Source organism: Microcaecilia unicolor, chromosome 7 (assembly GCF_901765095.1).
Source record: "Microcaecilia unicolor chromosome 7, aMicUni1.1, whole genome shotgun sequence".
NCBI lineage: Eukaryota > Metazoa > Chordata > Amphibia > Gymnophiona > Siphonopidae > Microcaecilia > Microcaecilia unicolor.
In genome coordinates, this window is record NC_044037.1 from 231,689,681 (window position 1) to 231,705,813 (window position 16,133).

At 40.9% G+C, this 16,133-nt stretch overlaps 1 protein-coding gene across 1 annotated transcript in view; it reads left to right on the forward strand.

Moving 5' to 3' along the window:
• LRP2 (LDL receptor related protein 2) overlaps positions 1 to 16,133 on the forward strand; it is a 334,494-nt gene that overhangs the window by 226,659 nt on the left and 91,702 nt on the right. Inside the window, exons 49-50 of the mRNA XM_030210857.1 lie at positions 323 to 546; positions 10,432 to 10,677. Coding sequence (XP_030066717.1) covers positions 323 to 546; positions 10,432 to 10,677 — 470 coding nt within the window. The remainder of the gene's footprint in view (positions 1 to 322; positions 547 to 10,431; positions 10,678 to 16,133) is intronic.

Below are 16,133 nucleotides of genomic sequence, written 5' to 3' on the forward strand. Positions count from 1 at the left end.
TTTTAATGCTGTTGGTAGTTGCCCATTAAAAAGAGAGGAGTTCACAATTTTAGTGGCACCTTCTATGAGGTAGTTGGTCGAAGGTCTCAGGATTTTGTCAAGACTCTCCTCTGTTATTGGGTTAAAAGTGTCCTCTATGTCTCTGTCAGGAAGGGGTGAGTTTGTGCACTCTTAGTTAACTGATTGCAGACTGGATCGGATTGCATTGACAGGTGTTTACTTATCACAAGTAAAGCGTTCATGAGAAATCAACATTCATTGACTGAAACTGTGAGACAATGCATTTCTGTAATTGTTATACATTTTCTTCTTACTCTTTTAGATATTCAGACTTAGAAGGAAGACATCGTCACTCTGTATATGATGGTACTCTTCCGCACCCTTTCGCCATTACTATTTTTGAAGACACGGTGTACTGGACTGATTGGAATACCAGGACAATCGAAAAAGGGAACAAATATAATGGACAGGACCGGGTAATCTTGGCGAACACCACTCATAGACCTTTTGACATACATGTCTACCATCCATACAGGCAACCCATTGGTGAGCAGAGTTAATGTAATTTTTTCTCATTCTTGGGTAGGATGCATTTAGTTGTCTTATATAGCAGGAAGGAAACTTTAACAGGAATTCAATATAGCATAATGCACTTTCTGTCTTCCTAAAGAAAGAGGTTAAGAAGAATGGATCAGAAATTATTTTTGGCCGCTTTGGGGTTAACTCTCATGCAAAGTGTGTGTGTAAAGTCTGTGGATACTTTTTATCCACAGACTTTGTTTCAGTTTTCAGAGGAAAAGTATTCCATTAAAAATGGACTTGGGAAAAATGTGTGCACACGTGCAGTTTCTATTTCCATGAAAACTTATAGGCACTATTTTGGTCAATTTTCAATGAGTTTTGGAGCCGTACTCTGGGATTTAGGGGCTTAAATTGCCCCCTTCAAAATTCAACAAGAGCTATGTTTCTAAATTTAGGATCTTTATTTTAATAATATCCTAAAGTTAAGATCCTAAAAAATAAGCAGCTACAGGAATGGATTTAAGGTGGGCAGAAAGTTAGAAGCTTGCCAATGATTTTCAGTCAACACACAAGGGTGGAGGCAAACAAATTCCAAGAGACCAGCCAGCCAAAGAGTAAGAGCATTAAAAAAATGTTTAATAGGGACCCAACACGATCTGTGTTTCAGCATGCAAGCCTTCCTCAGGGGTCTAAAAATCATAAAAGCATAATGACATAAATACAACAAACATAAACAAATGGAATATAAAGTACCAATATAAAGTATGAAATATAACATGTAGAATATAAAATATGTGGAGGGGCATAATTGAACAAAAACGTCTATCTCCATGGGTGTTTATCTCCGAGAACGGGTCCGTGAAGGGGTGGACCGAACCGTATTTTTGAAAAAAATAGACATCCATGTTTTATTCGACAATTTGTGAGCTGGGCGTTTTTGTTTTTCAGTGATAATGGAAAATGAAAGCGCCCAGCTCAAAAATGAATAAATCCAAGGCATTTGTTCATGGGAGGGGCCAGGAGTCGTAGTGCACTGGTCCCCTTCACATGCCAGGACACCAACCGGGCACCCTAGGGGGCACTTTTACAAAAACAAAAAAAAAGGTAAAAGAGCTCCCAGGTGCATAGCACCCTTCCCTTGTGTGTTGAGCCCCCCAAATCCTCCTCAAAACCCACTGCCCACAAGTCTACACCATTACTATAGCCCTAAGGGGTGAAGGGGGGGCACCTACATGTGGGTACAGTGGGTTTGGGGGGGGGGTTGGACGACTAAGCATTAAGCAGCACAATTGTAACAGGTAGGGGAGGGATGGGCCTGGGTCCACCTGCCTGAAGTCCACTGCACCCCCTAACAACTGCTCCAGGGACCTGCATACTGCTGCCAGGGAGGTGGGTATGACATTTGAGGGTGAAAATAAAAAGTTGTGAAACATAATTTTTTGTGGTGGGAGGGGGTTAGTGACCACTGGGGAAGTCAGGGAGGTCATCCCCGATTCCCTCTGGTGGTAATCTGGTCATTTAGGGCACTTTTGGGGGCCTTATTCGTGAAAATACAGGGTCCAGGAAAAGTGCCCTAAATTCTAGCTACAAACGCATACTTTTTTCAATTATTGGCGAAGGCGCCCATCTCTGTTCGGGTGATAACCACGCCCCAATCCCGCCTTCACCATGCCTCCGACACGCCCCCGTCAACTTTGTACGCTTCCGCGATGGAGTGCAGTTGAAAACGTCCAAGTTCAGCTTTCGATTATACCGCGTTATTCGTTTTTGGGAGATAAACGCCTATCTCCCGATTTAGGTCGCAATATAGGCGTTTTTGTCTTTCGATTATAAGCTGGATAGTATAATATATAGTATATAATATCTAAAATAAATCATATTATATATAAAATATAAAATTAAAATAAAATAAGGAACCCAGTAACCAAACAGAGGGAGGTTATATATAAAAATTGTGGTTATATAAAATATATATTTTATATTAGGGTGGATGTGTTAAAGGAAGCTACCATCTAGAAAGATGGACAAACCATTATTCAAAGAAAATATGCTTCACTATTATGCAACACGGAAAAGCTAGGAAGTTATGGAAGAGGCATGCATAAAGGTGCGCATACAAACATAGTCACAGTGAAAATGAGACAGAACTGTACGTACCAAAATACTGTAGGTCGCAACGGTGCTGCTGAGAACAAGTGAGCCTATATAAAGGCATAATCATAAGGCGCTGGGGAAAACCAAAAACAACAACAACAACAAAAATACAAGCAAAAAGAGGAAAATTAAAATGCGAAAAATAAAAAGAGTGGGAAACCCTGAAAAAACAACATATGAACCAAAATGGAAAGACGCTCTGATGGACAGAAGGCTCAGGACTGAGAGCATGACTGAAAAGAAAAAGAACCAGAACTGGACCGTGAAACGAGGACCACCAGGAGAACTCGAAAGAAAGGGGACCACCGCAGGGATAGAGAGAGGGAGATGGAGAGGAAAGGGGAAAGGGAGAGGGAGGGGAGAGAGTGAGAGAGAGAAAGAGAGAGAGAGAGATTGAGAGAGAGAGAGAGAGAGAGGGGAAAAGGGAAGGAAAAATCACCAAAAACCAGTGGAGAAGAAAGGAGGGAGGAGGATGGAGGAGCTGACACTGGCACCCTGAAGAAACAAAGATAGACAGGCTAGGGCAGAAAGCCCACAGACCCAAAGGAAAGAAAAACGGAGCCGTACCTGCATCAGACTAGTGATAGGACTCGAAAAGAACCAAACAAACCGAGAGGAAAAATGCGCCAAAATAAAAGTCAAAAGGCAGTGAGTAAGGAGATGTCACAGAGAGAAACAAAAAATGAAAAAACGGAGCAATAGAATGGGGTGTATTGAAGATGTATGTGATGCAAAAACATATTGTAAATTAAAATGGGTATATGGCAATATTGTAAAATGTGACTGTATCAAAGTATGATATATACTGGGTCAAGGTGAAGCTATATTATAATGATAATAGGAATTCTATACCTAGATGCTCAGAGAGCTGCAGGCATATGAATATTGCATATTGTGGTATAATATGTGGTTAAAATACACAAAAACAAAGGGAGAAAACAAAAATTACAAAAAATAGTACAAAATGTAATACAAAAAATATAAAAAAAAACATAAATATGAAAAATAAAAATAAAGCATCTGATACAGTTATAAAAACATATTGATGGTGACAATATTTCTGTGCTAAAATCCACTAAAGACTCACTCTAACATATACATGGATACTATAATAACACAGACATATCAATTTTCCACATAGTAATTTCATGTATACATTAATATGATTTAAAAGACAATGATAATAATAGCTTGATGCTCTTACTCTTTGGCTGACTGGTCTCTTGGAATTCGTTTGCCTCCACCCTTGTGTGTTAACTTTCGTCTTTTGTGGAAGTTGTGAACCCTTTTGACTTGCCATTCGAAGGGATGTTCAAGGCGGTTTACAGTTTAATTAAGAAAGAGAAAAGGAACTCCATCAATCAAAGGAAAGATAAGGAGTGGGAGGGGTAGAGAGACAATTCAGTCAGTCCGCCAGTCCACTGCTGTAGGACGGCAAGCAGTCAGGAAGTAGAGCATGATAGCCTGGAAGGTAGTTGAAAAAGCTGAGTTTTTAAAGGGTCCTAAATTTATTAGGTAGGAAGGCTGTTTACATATATCAGGAGGCAAAGAATTTCATATGGAGGGCCAACAAAGTTAAAGGCAGAATTATGCATGAACTGAAATTCAGAATAAAAACTGACAGAATGCTCAGACAACATTCATAAGTAGAGCACAATGAGCGAACAGGACAATATGGGATATGAGAGAAAGGTAAGAATTTGCTGATGCAGAGAGGATTTCATGGGTCAGAATGATCTTAAATTAGGACCTTGGATTGGAAAGGGAGCCAGTGGTGCTGACTCAGAAGGGGAGTTACTCAATCAAATTTGTTCACTTGACAATAGACATGAATGGCAGTATTTTAGATGGAATGAAGATGCTTAAATAAAACAGAACTAAGTTCAGCTTAGATAATGTTGCAGTAGTCTAGATGAGTTAAAACTGTGGCATATAAGATAGTTATTCAGGCTTGTGAGTCAAAGTATTTACGGATAGAGTGAAAGCTGCATAAGGAGAGGAAGCAAAGCTTGGAAACATTAGATATATGTTGACTGAAGTAAAGTTGCTGGTCCAGATTGACACCAAGGTAACAAACAAAGTAACCAAAGGAACTGGTCTGCTATGAAGTGAAGGGGAGATAGTTGGAGATGATGGATGACCGGTCAGCCAGCATGCAGGGCCAAGAATCAAAAGGTTGTCATGAAGCCAAGAAGGAAATGTATCTAGATAGGATTGAATGTCAGTAAAGCCTAAGCAGTCAGGATCATGAAAGGAGAGTAAGAGGATATCATCAGCATAGTTGAAGATTGTGATGTTATGATTCTGAATTAGAGTAAAAATAGAATTAAGGAAGATGTTAAAGAGAATGGGGCAAGGACAGAGCCCTGTGGAAGACCACAGGGAAAGGAATAGGGAGTGGAGGTACCCAAGGATGTGGTGACAGAATAGACATGATTAGAAAGATAAGACTGAAACTAACTGAGTGCTATGCCAGAGAAGCAAGTCTAGCAATGAGAAGCTTCTAAATATTGATCCCATAGTAAACAAAAGACAAATGTGACTGTTGTGGTCTTTCTATTCTGGTGCCATTTTAGAATTTATTTATTTATTCGTTTGTTTATTTATTTATCTGTGGAGCCCTTTTACTAAAGCTTAGCATGTGCTAAGTGTCACATGGCCCATAGGTATCAAAAAAGATGCGCAGCATTTAGAGCTAGATTCTATATATGTCGCCTAAAAATTGGCGCTGAAAAAAGCACTATTCTATAAGCAATGTTTAAAGTTAAGTTTGGTTTATAAAATATCACTTACACCCAGGAATTGCACCTAACTTTAGACGCAGCCATTTATACCAACTGAAACGTGGTGCAATGTACACACCTAAATTAGGCGTGCATTCTCTGTATTCTATAACAATGTGCGTAAATGCTAGGAATGCCCCATTCCTCCCATTTCTATTCCCCCTTTTTTTACCTCACACATAAAATTTAGGCACAGAGCCTGCACCTAAATTTATATGCATACGTCCAATTAAATCTAATTAGTGCTAATAATTGCTAAATGCCAATTATTGGCACTAATTAGCACATATTCAAATAAAGTTTGTGCACAAATTCGGTGGGCACCCAAATTTGCACATATAATTTTTGGTGACTTTTATAGAATTAGGTGGTTATAATGTCCATTAGCACATGCTAAGCTGTAGCAAAAGGGCCCCCTCTGTGATTTATTTACCTCACTGAAACATCTTTAAGGTAGGATCATGTCAAACAGTTTACAGAAATATGTCTGTCTTCGTAATTTGCTTGCGAAACAGATTTCTTTATAACTGTTCTAGAAAGAATATGAATACAGGTACATATATGCCATGTACTGTTTCCCATTTTCCCATTCCTTCCCTTTTTCTCCCAGTTTTTCCTCAGTTCACATGTTCAGGAAATGTACAACTGTGCTACCATGTAAATGAATACATGGACCACCGAGCACATGGTAGAGTGTATGCTACATGCAGCGAGGTGGTCTTTAGAAAGATTAGTTTCTGTATGGCAAAGGGCCCAGGTATCAAAAAGGTTTTTATCATTTTCTCTAATTTCATATTTATCGTTGCTGCCCAAGAATATTGCATCATTCCCTATTGTGGATTAATCTATATGCCCTGTCTGTGCCCTCTCAGTGTTTATCTTACCTTCTTGTTTTTAACAGTAAATAACCCCTGTGGTTCCAATAATGGTGGATGCTCCCATCTCTGCCTCATTAAAGCTGGTGGCTCGGTTATAGCTGCGAATGTCCAGACAACTTTCAGATTGTGCAGTTTGGTCCAGCGCAAGGTGCCAGCCCTCATGCACCAGCACCCAGTTCCTCTGTGCAGATATTGAAAGGTAAATTCCTCGTATTTTCATTTGTATCTGTTTCAGGAATTCCCGATTTTTCTTAAATGAGCAGGGACACATGACTATTTTCATGGCATTCTTGATGCCTTCATTGCAGCTAATGCCACTTGTTAAGGGCAATTCTATAATTGACACCTAATTGTGCTTATAAGATGCAGAATAATAGCAAGTGCCACTAATTGACAGTGGCATGCACAAGTGCCAGGCGCTATACTATAACACATTTGCTATATCACATAGCATAAAAGTGCAAGGAGGCATAAGCATTGGCGGGTCAGGGGTGTGTATCTAGAATACTACATACATAACTTATAGAATACTAGTAAAAAAGGCCCGTTTCTAAAAAAAAAAAAATGAACGGGCACTAGCCAAGGCTGTCTTGTAATGGTGATTATGTTTTTAAGGTTCTCATCGAAGGGATTTCTTCCTCTCCACTGCCCTCCCCTCCATGTCCAGCGATTCTTCCCTCCCCTCCCATCCCCTCTGTATCCCGCTATTCTGACCTCCCATCCATTTCCAGCGATCCTCCTCTGCCCTGCCCTCCCCTCCGTATCCCAGGATTCTGGCCTCCCCTCTATGTCCAGCGATTGTTTTCTACCCTGCCCTCTCCTCCGTTGTCCCGTGATTCTCTCATCTCCTCCCATCCCCTCCATGTCCAGGATTCGTCTCTACCCTGCCCTCCCATCCATGTCCCCTGATTCTCTCCTCTCCTCTCCTCCCATCCCATCCCATCCATGTCCATCGATTCTCCTCTGCCCTGGCCTCCCCTCCATGTCCAGCGATTGTCCTCTGCCCTTGCCTCTCCTCCATGTCCAGCAATTCTCCTGTGCCCTGCCCTCCCTTCCGTGTCCCACGATTCTTCCCTCGCCTCCCATCCCCTCCATTTCCAGTGATTCTCCTCTGCCCTGCCCTCCCATCCGTGTCCCACGATTCTCTCCTCGCCTCCCATCCCATCCATGTCGATTCTCCTCTGCCCTGCCCTCCCCTCACCTTGATGTCCCTCGATTCTGTCCTTCCCCCCATGTCCAGCGTTCCGTTTCCTTCACTTGTCTTGCTTGCGTTCGTAACATCCTGATGTCAGCTCGCTTCCAGCGTTCCCTTCCCTCTCACTGTTCCGCCCTCTGATGTCATTTTGTCTTTACGCGAGGGCGGGACAGTGAGAGGGAATGGAACACTGGAGGCTTGCTGACGTCAGGATGTTACGAACCCAACCAGCCATGGAACGTTGACTATAAGATTATAGAACACTATAAGTTACATGAACTTCAGGGCACAATTAGATGCCAGCAGGCAAACAAGCGAAGGTGACACAAAAGATGATGTAGAAAAAAAACGTTCATTCATCTAAATTGAAGTGCGCGCTCCTGTGTTTGTTACAACATTTTGCTCCAATTTAGAGGTGGGTGCTCCTGTGTTTGTTACACCAGATGCTAGGTCATTTCTTTCAGATGCTATAGAATGCAGAGAAGTTCAACTTTTGCACTAGACAGGGACTTCTGAGGCAGGCCCTCATGGCTAAAACACGATTCGTGTCAAGTCCAATGCATATTTTTGAATAAAACTTCTGATGTGAACTCTTTGAGTCTGCTGGCCGTTTTTTCTACATATCTTTTGTGTCACCTTCGCTGTGTTTGCCTGCTTGCATTGACCTGTGTGGAGGTTTTTTGTTCTTTTGTGCTTGTTGATTCCACAATTAGGGGCCAACACTTAATAACTGCTATGGATTTGGTATAACTGTTGGTGCTTAACTTTAGGTGCACCAATCCTGACTTACTCTACTATTCTATAATGGACTCTTGGCACAAGAAAGCCATTATAGCAGCCATTCCTAACCCAGTCCTCAGGGCACCCTAATCCCATTGGGTTTTCAGGATATCCACAATGAATATGCATGAGATAGATTTGCAAGCACTGCTTCATTGCATGCAAATCTAACTCATGAATATTCATCGTGCATATCTAAAACCCGATGGGACTAGATGTCGGGAATGCTTCATTATAGAATTGTCACTAAACAATGGCATTGGGGTGCTCAACCACTGTCCCCTTTAAGCTATGTGGCTGCGTGGCCACATGCCTACTGGTAAGAGGCTGCACAGCCATCCTAACCCACTGTGCAAACCAGTGAGAACTGCTCCATCCACCGCTGCTACTGCTTTCTCAAATTAGCAGCAGCAGTGGTGGCAAAACAAAGTACATACATCGCGGGGCTGCACTGTACATACCCTTGGCTGCTGGTTCTGCCCCCTCTGACATCACTTCTTGTTGTGAAGCAGAGCAGGCAGCCGTGGGTATATATTGCAGCCCCACGATGTTTGTATTTATTTTGCCGCTGCTACTAGCTATTTGGGGAAGCAGCATCGGTGGCAGGGGTGTTGGGAAGGAGGCAGACACTGGATGGAAGTGGGGAGGACAGAGGGGCACATGCTGGATGAAAGTGGGGAGACAGAGGGGCAGATGATGGATGGAGAGTGGGGAGGAGAGAGAGGCACATGCTGGATGGAAGTGAGGAAGAGAAAGCGGGGCAGAATTAAAGTTTGCTTACCTCACCTATCTGGAATTGTCTGGTTGTTCATCTGTGGCCCTCTTCGCTGTTTGTTACCTCAAAAAGTATGTAAAAAGTCAGAAAACTTATCTTGAACCAGCTGTCAGACAACCTCCCAACATGAATATGTTTTGAATATTGCATCAGGGGTTGTTCCCTTACTGGCAAAACCTTCATTCATTCATTCATTCATTCATTCATTCATTCATTCATTCATTCATTCATTCATTCATTCAGAAGTTCATTTCAAAAACAATACTAGCACTTCTGGGCTGAAAAAAAATCCCTGTATCTAAGCCTTTTCTGCTCTGAAATACAGGCAATGGATGCTGGTTTTGCAAAAATATTTTTTACAGGGGTTGAGCAGGAATAACTGCTGTGTGTTCTACAGGTGTATTCCCATCTGGTGGAAATGTGATGGAGAAAGGGACTGCAGGGACGGTTCTGATGAGCCCTCATCTGTCCGCTGCGGCTCTGTCGAGTGGGACAGTTTCCAGTGTAATGAGGGGAACTGCACTAGCTCCCATTTCTTTGTAACGCTCTGTCGGACTGCCTAGATGGATCAGATGAGGACCCCATTTTGTGTGGTGCGTTTCAAAATCCAGACTGTATAAGAACCTATGCTTTTCTAATGTTTAAATGTATATAGCCACCTTATCAGTAATTAATAGGGTTTTTTTTAATCGATATATGGTTTTAATCCAATCTAGTGACTTCTTCATTGAAAAAGTAAACTAGATATTTTTTGTTTGGTTTAATTCCTCATATATGTCAAAAAATCATGTAAAATATCTTAAAATTATCCTACTCTGATCCCTTAAATTTTAAACATTAGTCTACTGCCGAAGTTGTTCAGCACAAATGACAATTCTATAACTGGGTACACGCAGTTATGCATATCTTATGTCCATGGGTGCCCAGAAATTTCACACGTAGGTGCTACTTTGTCACTGCAAGGGAGTGTACACATAGGGGAGCAAGGGAGTGACATAGGCATGTCTCTAGCTTATGTGCATAACTTATAGAATATGATAAGAATGTAGCTTGCCGCACTCAGGCGCAACCATTTACACCTAGCATTGACATGGCATAAGCAAGAATGCCAAAATGTAGGCGCACTGATGCCAACTTACTCTAGTATTCTATAATGGAATCATGGCATCAGACGAGTTAGAGAATTGCTCAGCATGTGGCAACAAGGCACCTACATTGCAGTGTCCAGTTATAACTTGACCCCCAATGTATATTTTCTTTGGTTAAGATGCAGTCAGCAATAGGCAAATAAAACAATAATGTGCCTACAATGAAATATCTAATTACAGTGTTTGCTTTGTTCAGTCAACCACCAGTGTGAAACTCATCAGTGGCAGTGCGCTAATCGACGCTGTATTCCTGAAGCGTGGCAGTGTGATACAGAGGATGACTGTGGAGATAACTCAGATGAAGAGAGCAGCCACTGTGCTAGCCGCACCTGCCGTCCCGGACAGTTTCGATGCAATAATGGCCGCTGCATCCCACAGAGCTGGAAATGCGACGTGGATAATGATTGTGGGGATCATTCTGATGAGCCATTCCATGAATGCAGTAAGTTTTGCATCTCTTAAAAACACCACCACATCATGGGTCAAAGTGTATTAAGTCAAACAATGGAGTAATGTGGACAACAGGACACTTCCAAACACACCAGAAAGAAGGTAGTAGTTGTATTCATTTTATTTCATAAAATTTAGCGACTCGACATGGCACTGTGTTGTAGCCACAGTGCCTGCTCCAGGAGTTTATGAAATACAAATAAACAAATAAACTGAATACAACTATTACCATCTTCCTAGTGAGTTTGGAAGTGTCCTGTTGACCACATTACTCTATTGTTTGACTTATTATCTGTGTAGTGGTCCTCGTTCCTCTACTTTGGTGGTTATTACCAAAGTGTATTAAGCAATTACAGGCACAGAAGGGGAACGCACTCAATATATCAGATCTTTGTGGTGTGAGGGCTTTGGTAACTTCCCCAAAGTCTCCGCAATTAATAGGGGTAGAAGTAGTTATTTGGGTTTTTTTTTTAAATAAATTCGGACATTATTATTAATTTGACCTCCCACACTGTTCTCCAGATTCTATATAGGTCACCCAAAGTTGGGAGCACAAATTTGGGTGCAGATCACAAATTGTGTGCAAACTAATTAGCTAACTAAGTGTTAACAATCAATACTAGTATTAACAGACACTTAATGGTTGTAATTAGGAATTATGCACTGATCTGCTCCGCACTCTGTTCTGTAACATGCACCCTTAAATTTCATAGAGTGAAACTCCAAAAGGGATGTGGCTATGGTAGAGGCATGGGTGGGTCTAGGAATTTGGCACAGTGTGATAGAATAATGTCATTTATGTGCTTGACTTCCATTAGTTGGGTGTGTCTATAATTTTAGCTATAAGCTTTAAGGTTTTACTTCAGGTATACTGCATTATTTCCCACCCCCATCTCTCTTTTCCTATCAGCCACATAAAGGAATTTCTGGCTGGTCACATGCTCTGATGGGGCCTCATGTTGCTAAGGCAACTCAGATACCTCATATATCCTGTTACAAAAGTAATTTTCTGAGAAAAGGTATGGCAAGGACCAATTGCAAGCTTCCAGCACATATGAAAGTCCCAATTACAAGTCTCCAGCCCATATGCAGCACCTATGATTGGTCCAGGGTAGAGGAGAGGTGGATGCTCACCACAGCTTATAAAACCATGCTGCAGACAAAGGAACTCTGAAAAACTAGGCATGCTTGGAGAGAGTTTCAGATCCGTCCAATGGCCTATGGTTTTTTCCCGAAGGGGTGCACTTCCACCCCTTCATAGAAACTAATTCTCTATATCTAAGAATCTTTCTTTCTTTCATTCATTCTTTCTTTCTCTGCTTTCTCTCTGTTCTGTGACCTTTGTATGAGGAACAAACTCTTTTTCCTTTTTTTTCTCTTCTTTATATAGTCTAATGACTTCTAATTACCAGAGGTACTGATGTTAGATTTTGTAAGTTTTGTTATACCTTGAAACTGATGTCTGATGCTGTGCTGGTGGGTGAGTAATTAAAAGACTTTTCTCTCTGATTCTTGTACAAAATTTTCTATAATATTTTATAATATTTTGATAAGTTTTTTTAGAGAATAGCAAATAAAATGCCAACAATTATACCAGCTTTTGGCAGGCATAAGTTCTCACGCTCAAAGTTAGGCACAAGAATCATGCTAAGCTAGTATTCTGTAAATGTTGTTCTGCGCAGCACACACTTGCAGAATTCTAGCTTAGCACAGATCATCCCTGTGCCATTTACTGAACTCCACCTGCATGGATACTTTCCTGTATTTACAGAAATTAGAAGTGCGTCACAATCATTTGAAGGCTCTCTCGCTCTCACATTCCTTGAGCCCCTTCTCTCATTCACTCGATCCTCAGTGCCAGAAATCTGATACTGTTCACTGCTTTCATGAGAGACATGCTTAAGAGAAGAAAAGCCAAATGGCCCAGATTTCAGGAATTAGAAATCAGAGCACATTTTCCCGCATACCGCCTCCCCCCTGCCCCATCCTATTTTGCTGTACCTACAAGTCCATGTGCTCTGAGTGCATTCTTTTAGCCACTGTGAGTGCACTTTTCAGCACTGAGAATTCATCTATATTGTTTCCACTGTGTCTGTATCCTTCCAGAGGCTCCAAGAAAAGAGCGTATCATTTGATGCTGCTTTTTTTTTTTCATTTGCAAAGCAAATTTATACCCTGGATGCATCATCTGAGGAAATGTCACTGTCCTACAGTCTCACTCTTTGAATGGTTCACTCTTGGCACCTCTGCATTTAACACACATAAATTATCATTTTAATTTAAAATCCTGAATTATATGCATTTTAATTGATTGTACTTATGGCATTTACTGTTTACAGGAGCTCAGCCCCCTTCCCATACAGTTCATTATATTGGAGTACTGTGATTTGGTAATTATAGAACAAGCATCATGTCATGTATCAATACATTTTACATATTTGTCTAATTATACCTAAGTGAGGACATTATAATGCCTTTGTATCGGTCCATGGTGTGACCGCACCTTGAATACTGTGTTCAATTCTGGTCGCCACATCTCAAAAAACATATTGTGAAATTAGAAAAGGTACAGAGAAGGATGACGAAAATGATAAAGGGGATGGGGTGACTTCCCTATGAGGAAAGGCTGAAGCATCTAGAACACTTCAGCTTGGAGAAAAGACGGCTGAGGGGAGATATGATAGAGGTCTATAAAATAATGAGTGGAGTGGAACGGGTAGACGTGAATTGCTTGTTTACTCTTTCCAAAAATACTAGGACTAGGGGGCACGCAATGAAGCTACAAAATAGTACATTTAAAATGAATCTGAGAAAATATTTTTTCATTCAATGTGTAATTAAACTCTGGAATTCATTGCCAGAAAATGTAGTAAAAGCAGTTAGCTTAGCTGGGTTTTAAAAAGATTTGGATGACTTCCTAAGGTAAAAGGCCATAGACCATTATTAAGATGGACTTGAGGAAAATTCACTGCTTATTTCTGGGATAAGCATCATAAAATGTATTGTACTTTTTGAGGATCTTGCTTGGTACTTATGACCTGGATTGGCCACTGTTGGAAACAGGTTGCTGGGCTTGATGGTCCTTCAGTCTGTCCCAGTATGGCAATACTTATGTACTTATTAATTTGAAGATGTGTGCACGCACTGGGGGGGTGGGTCTGTGGGTGGAGAATGGGCATGTTCTGCATTAACAATGATCTGGGGCTTGCGCCAAAAGACATATGAGACTGGAAGATCTGAACATGAAAACCCTAGAGGAGAGGAGGGACAGGAGAGATATGATACAGACATTTAAATACTTGAAAGGTATTAATATAAAAACAAATATTTTCTGGAGAAGGGAAAATGGTAAAGCTCGAGGACATGAATTGAGATTGTAGGGTGGTAGATTTAGGAGTAATGTCAGAAAATTCTTTTTCATGGCGAGGGTGGTTGATGCCTGGTATGCCGTCCTGAGAAAGGTGATAGAGAAAAAAGCTGTGGCGGAATTCAAAAAGATGTGGGATCAACACAGAGGATCTATAATTAGAAAATCAGTGGTATAAAAAACAAAACTTAAATGATTGCATATGTGTTTGCATGTCAAGTGGTGCTTAGATGGCAACTCTGGCCATTTCAGCTAAGGCTGGTGCTGGGCTGGCTTGTATGGTCTGAGTCCCGCATATAGCAATCTGGTTTAGGATGGACTGGAGAGATCTTTGATGGAAACTCCAGTAATTTGGAATGTGAGGATAGTGCAGGCAGAGCCGGTTTTAGACATGTTGGGGCCCAGGGCAGAAATTAATGAGGGGGCCTCTGATCCCCTCTCCTCACTGCCCCCTCTGCCCCCTCTGCCCCTGATCTTCTCACCTGCCATTACTACCACACATGTAAAAATTAAAACACAAATAATAAAACTCAAATCACAAAGATATCAAAATAAAATAAGCATATAAAATATCAACGACTTCAATTTGTGGACTCCTTCTCAACCACAAACATAATACAAAAGAATGTTACAAAGAATACATATATGTTTAAACTAAATATAAGTAATGTTACATACAATAAAAGCTAAAGAATATCCAAGTGCAAAAAAAACATGCAAAGCATGAAAAACACACATTGCAACTTCAAAACAGAGTAAATATCAAATAAATATCCCCTGGAACATCGCAAATGAAAAATTGAGTGTTATAGTTTACAGGCATGGTGCAATAATTGCAAAGTAGTCTCTAAATTAAACATACTATATAATATCACTCTTTACAGTTACATTTTGATCTCAAAATCCATAGCAACTCAAACTAAAGAGAGTCTGTATCTTAAATAACATAGAAACATTAAAACTACTAGCAAGTGTGCAATTTAAAGCATTTGAATATCAAAAGATATTAACAATATGATTATGAATTAATTAAAACATTAAAATAAATTAAAGGTAAAATATTAAGGCTACCCATAATCGCTAAGAAAGTGTAAATATAAGACCATTAAGACATCCTCAATCATGATTTTAAAAAAGGGCACACAAAGATTAAACATAGGACAAAAAAGAAACACAGCCACAATGCTTCTACACCATAACAGAACGGTTGTCAAATTAAAATCTAATCAGGGCCCTTAGAGCCTAAAATAGTAGTAGAAATGTTTACAATAAAAAAATTACAAAAATGTATCACACTCACTGTTCTCTACCTACCTACCCATCCTATTACTACCCATCCATCCTTCTATTATGTTATACTTAATTTCCTACATTACATAACAAAATTCTGTGTTACCTATTACTATGTAAGCCGCATTGAGCCTGCTTTTAGTGGGAAAGTGCGGGATACAATATAATAAATAAATAAATAATAAATAAAATAATCCATTCTATACAATATTAGTAAAGAAGCCAGTAAGCTCTAAAAACAGAAAAGCTAACTTAACAGCTCCAGGGGGGCCCAGTGGTCCGGGCATCTCTTCCCTTTCTCCCCACTATGGTCCGTCTAACTCCTTTCCCCTCACCTTCCCAGCCTTCTTTAAATATCAGTTTCCCTTCTCAGAGGGGCCTCAGCGTGGCAACCATTTTCACAAGCTGCCTGCGGCTGTCCCAAAGCTTCACTCTGCCGCGATCTGCCAGGAAGAAACAGGAAATTGCTTCAGATGGAGGTGAATCACAGCAGAGGAAAAGCCTTGGGGCAGTCACAGACAGTTTTTGTGAATGGCTGCCGCACTGTGGCCCCTCCGAGAAGGGAAATTGATGTTTAAAGAAGACCGGGAAGGTGAGGGAAAGGGAGGAGATGATGGACCGTAATGGGGAGAAGGGGGAAGAGATGCCCGGACCATGGGGTCCCTGGAGCTGTGGGGCCCAGAGCAGCTGCCCTGTTTGCCCTCCCCTAACACCAGTCCCGAGTACCAAGCAGACTTTTATGGTCTGTGTCCCGCAAATAACAAGACGGATTTGGATAGGCTGGAGTGGGC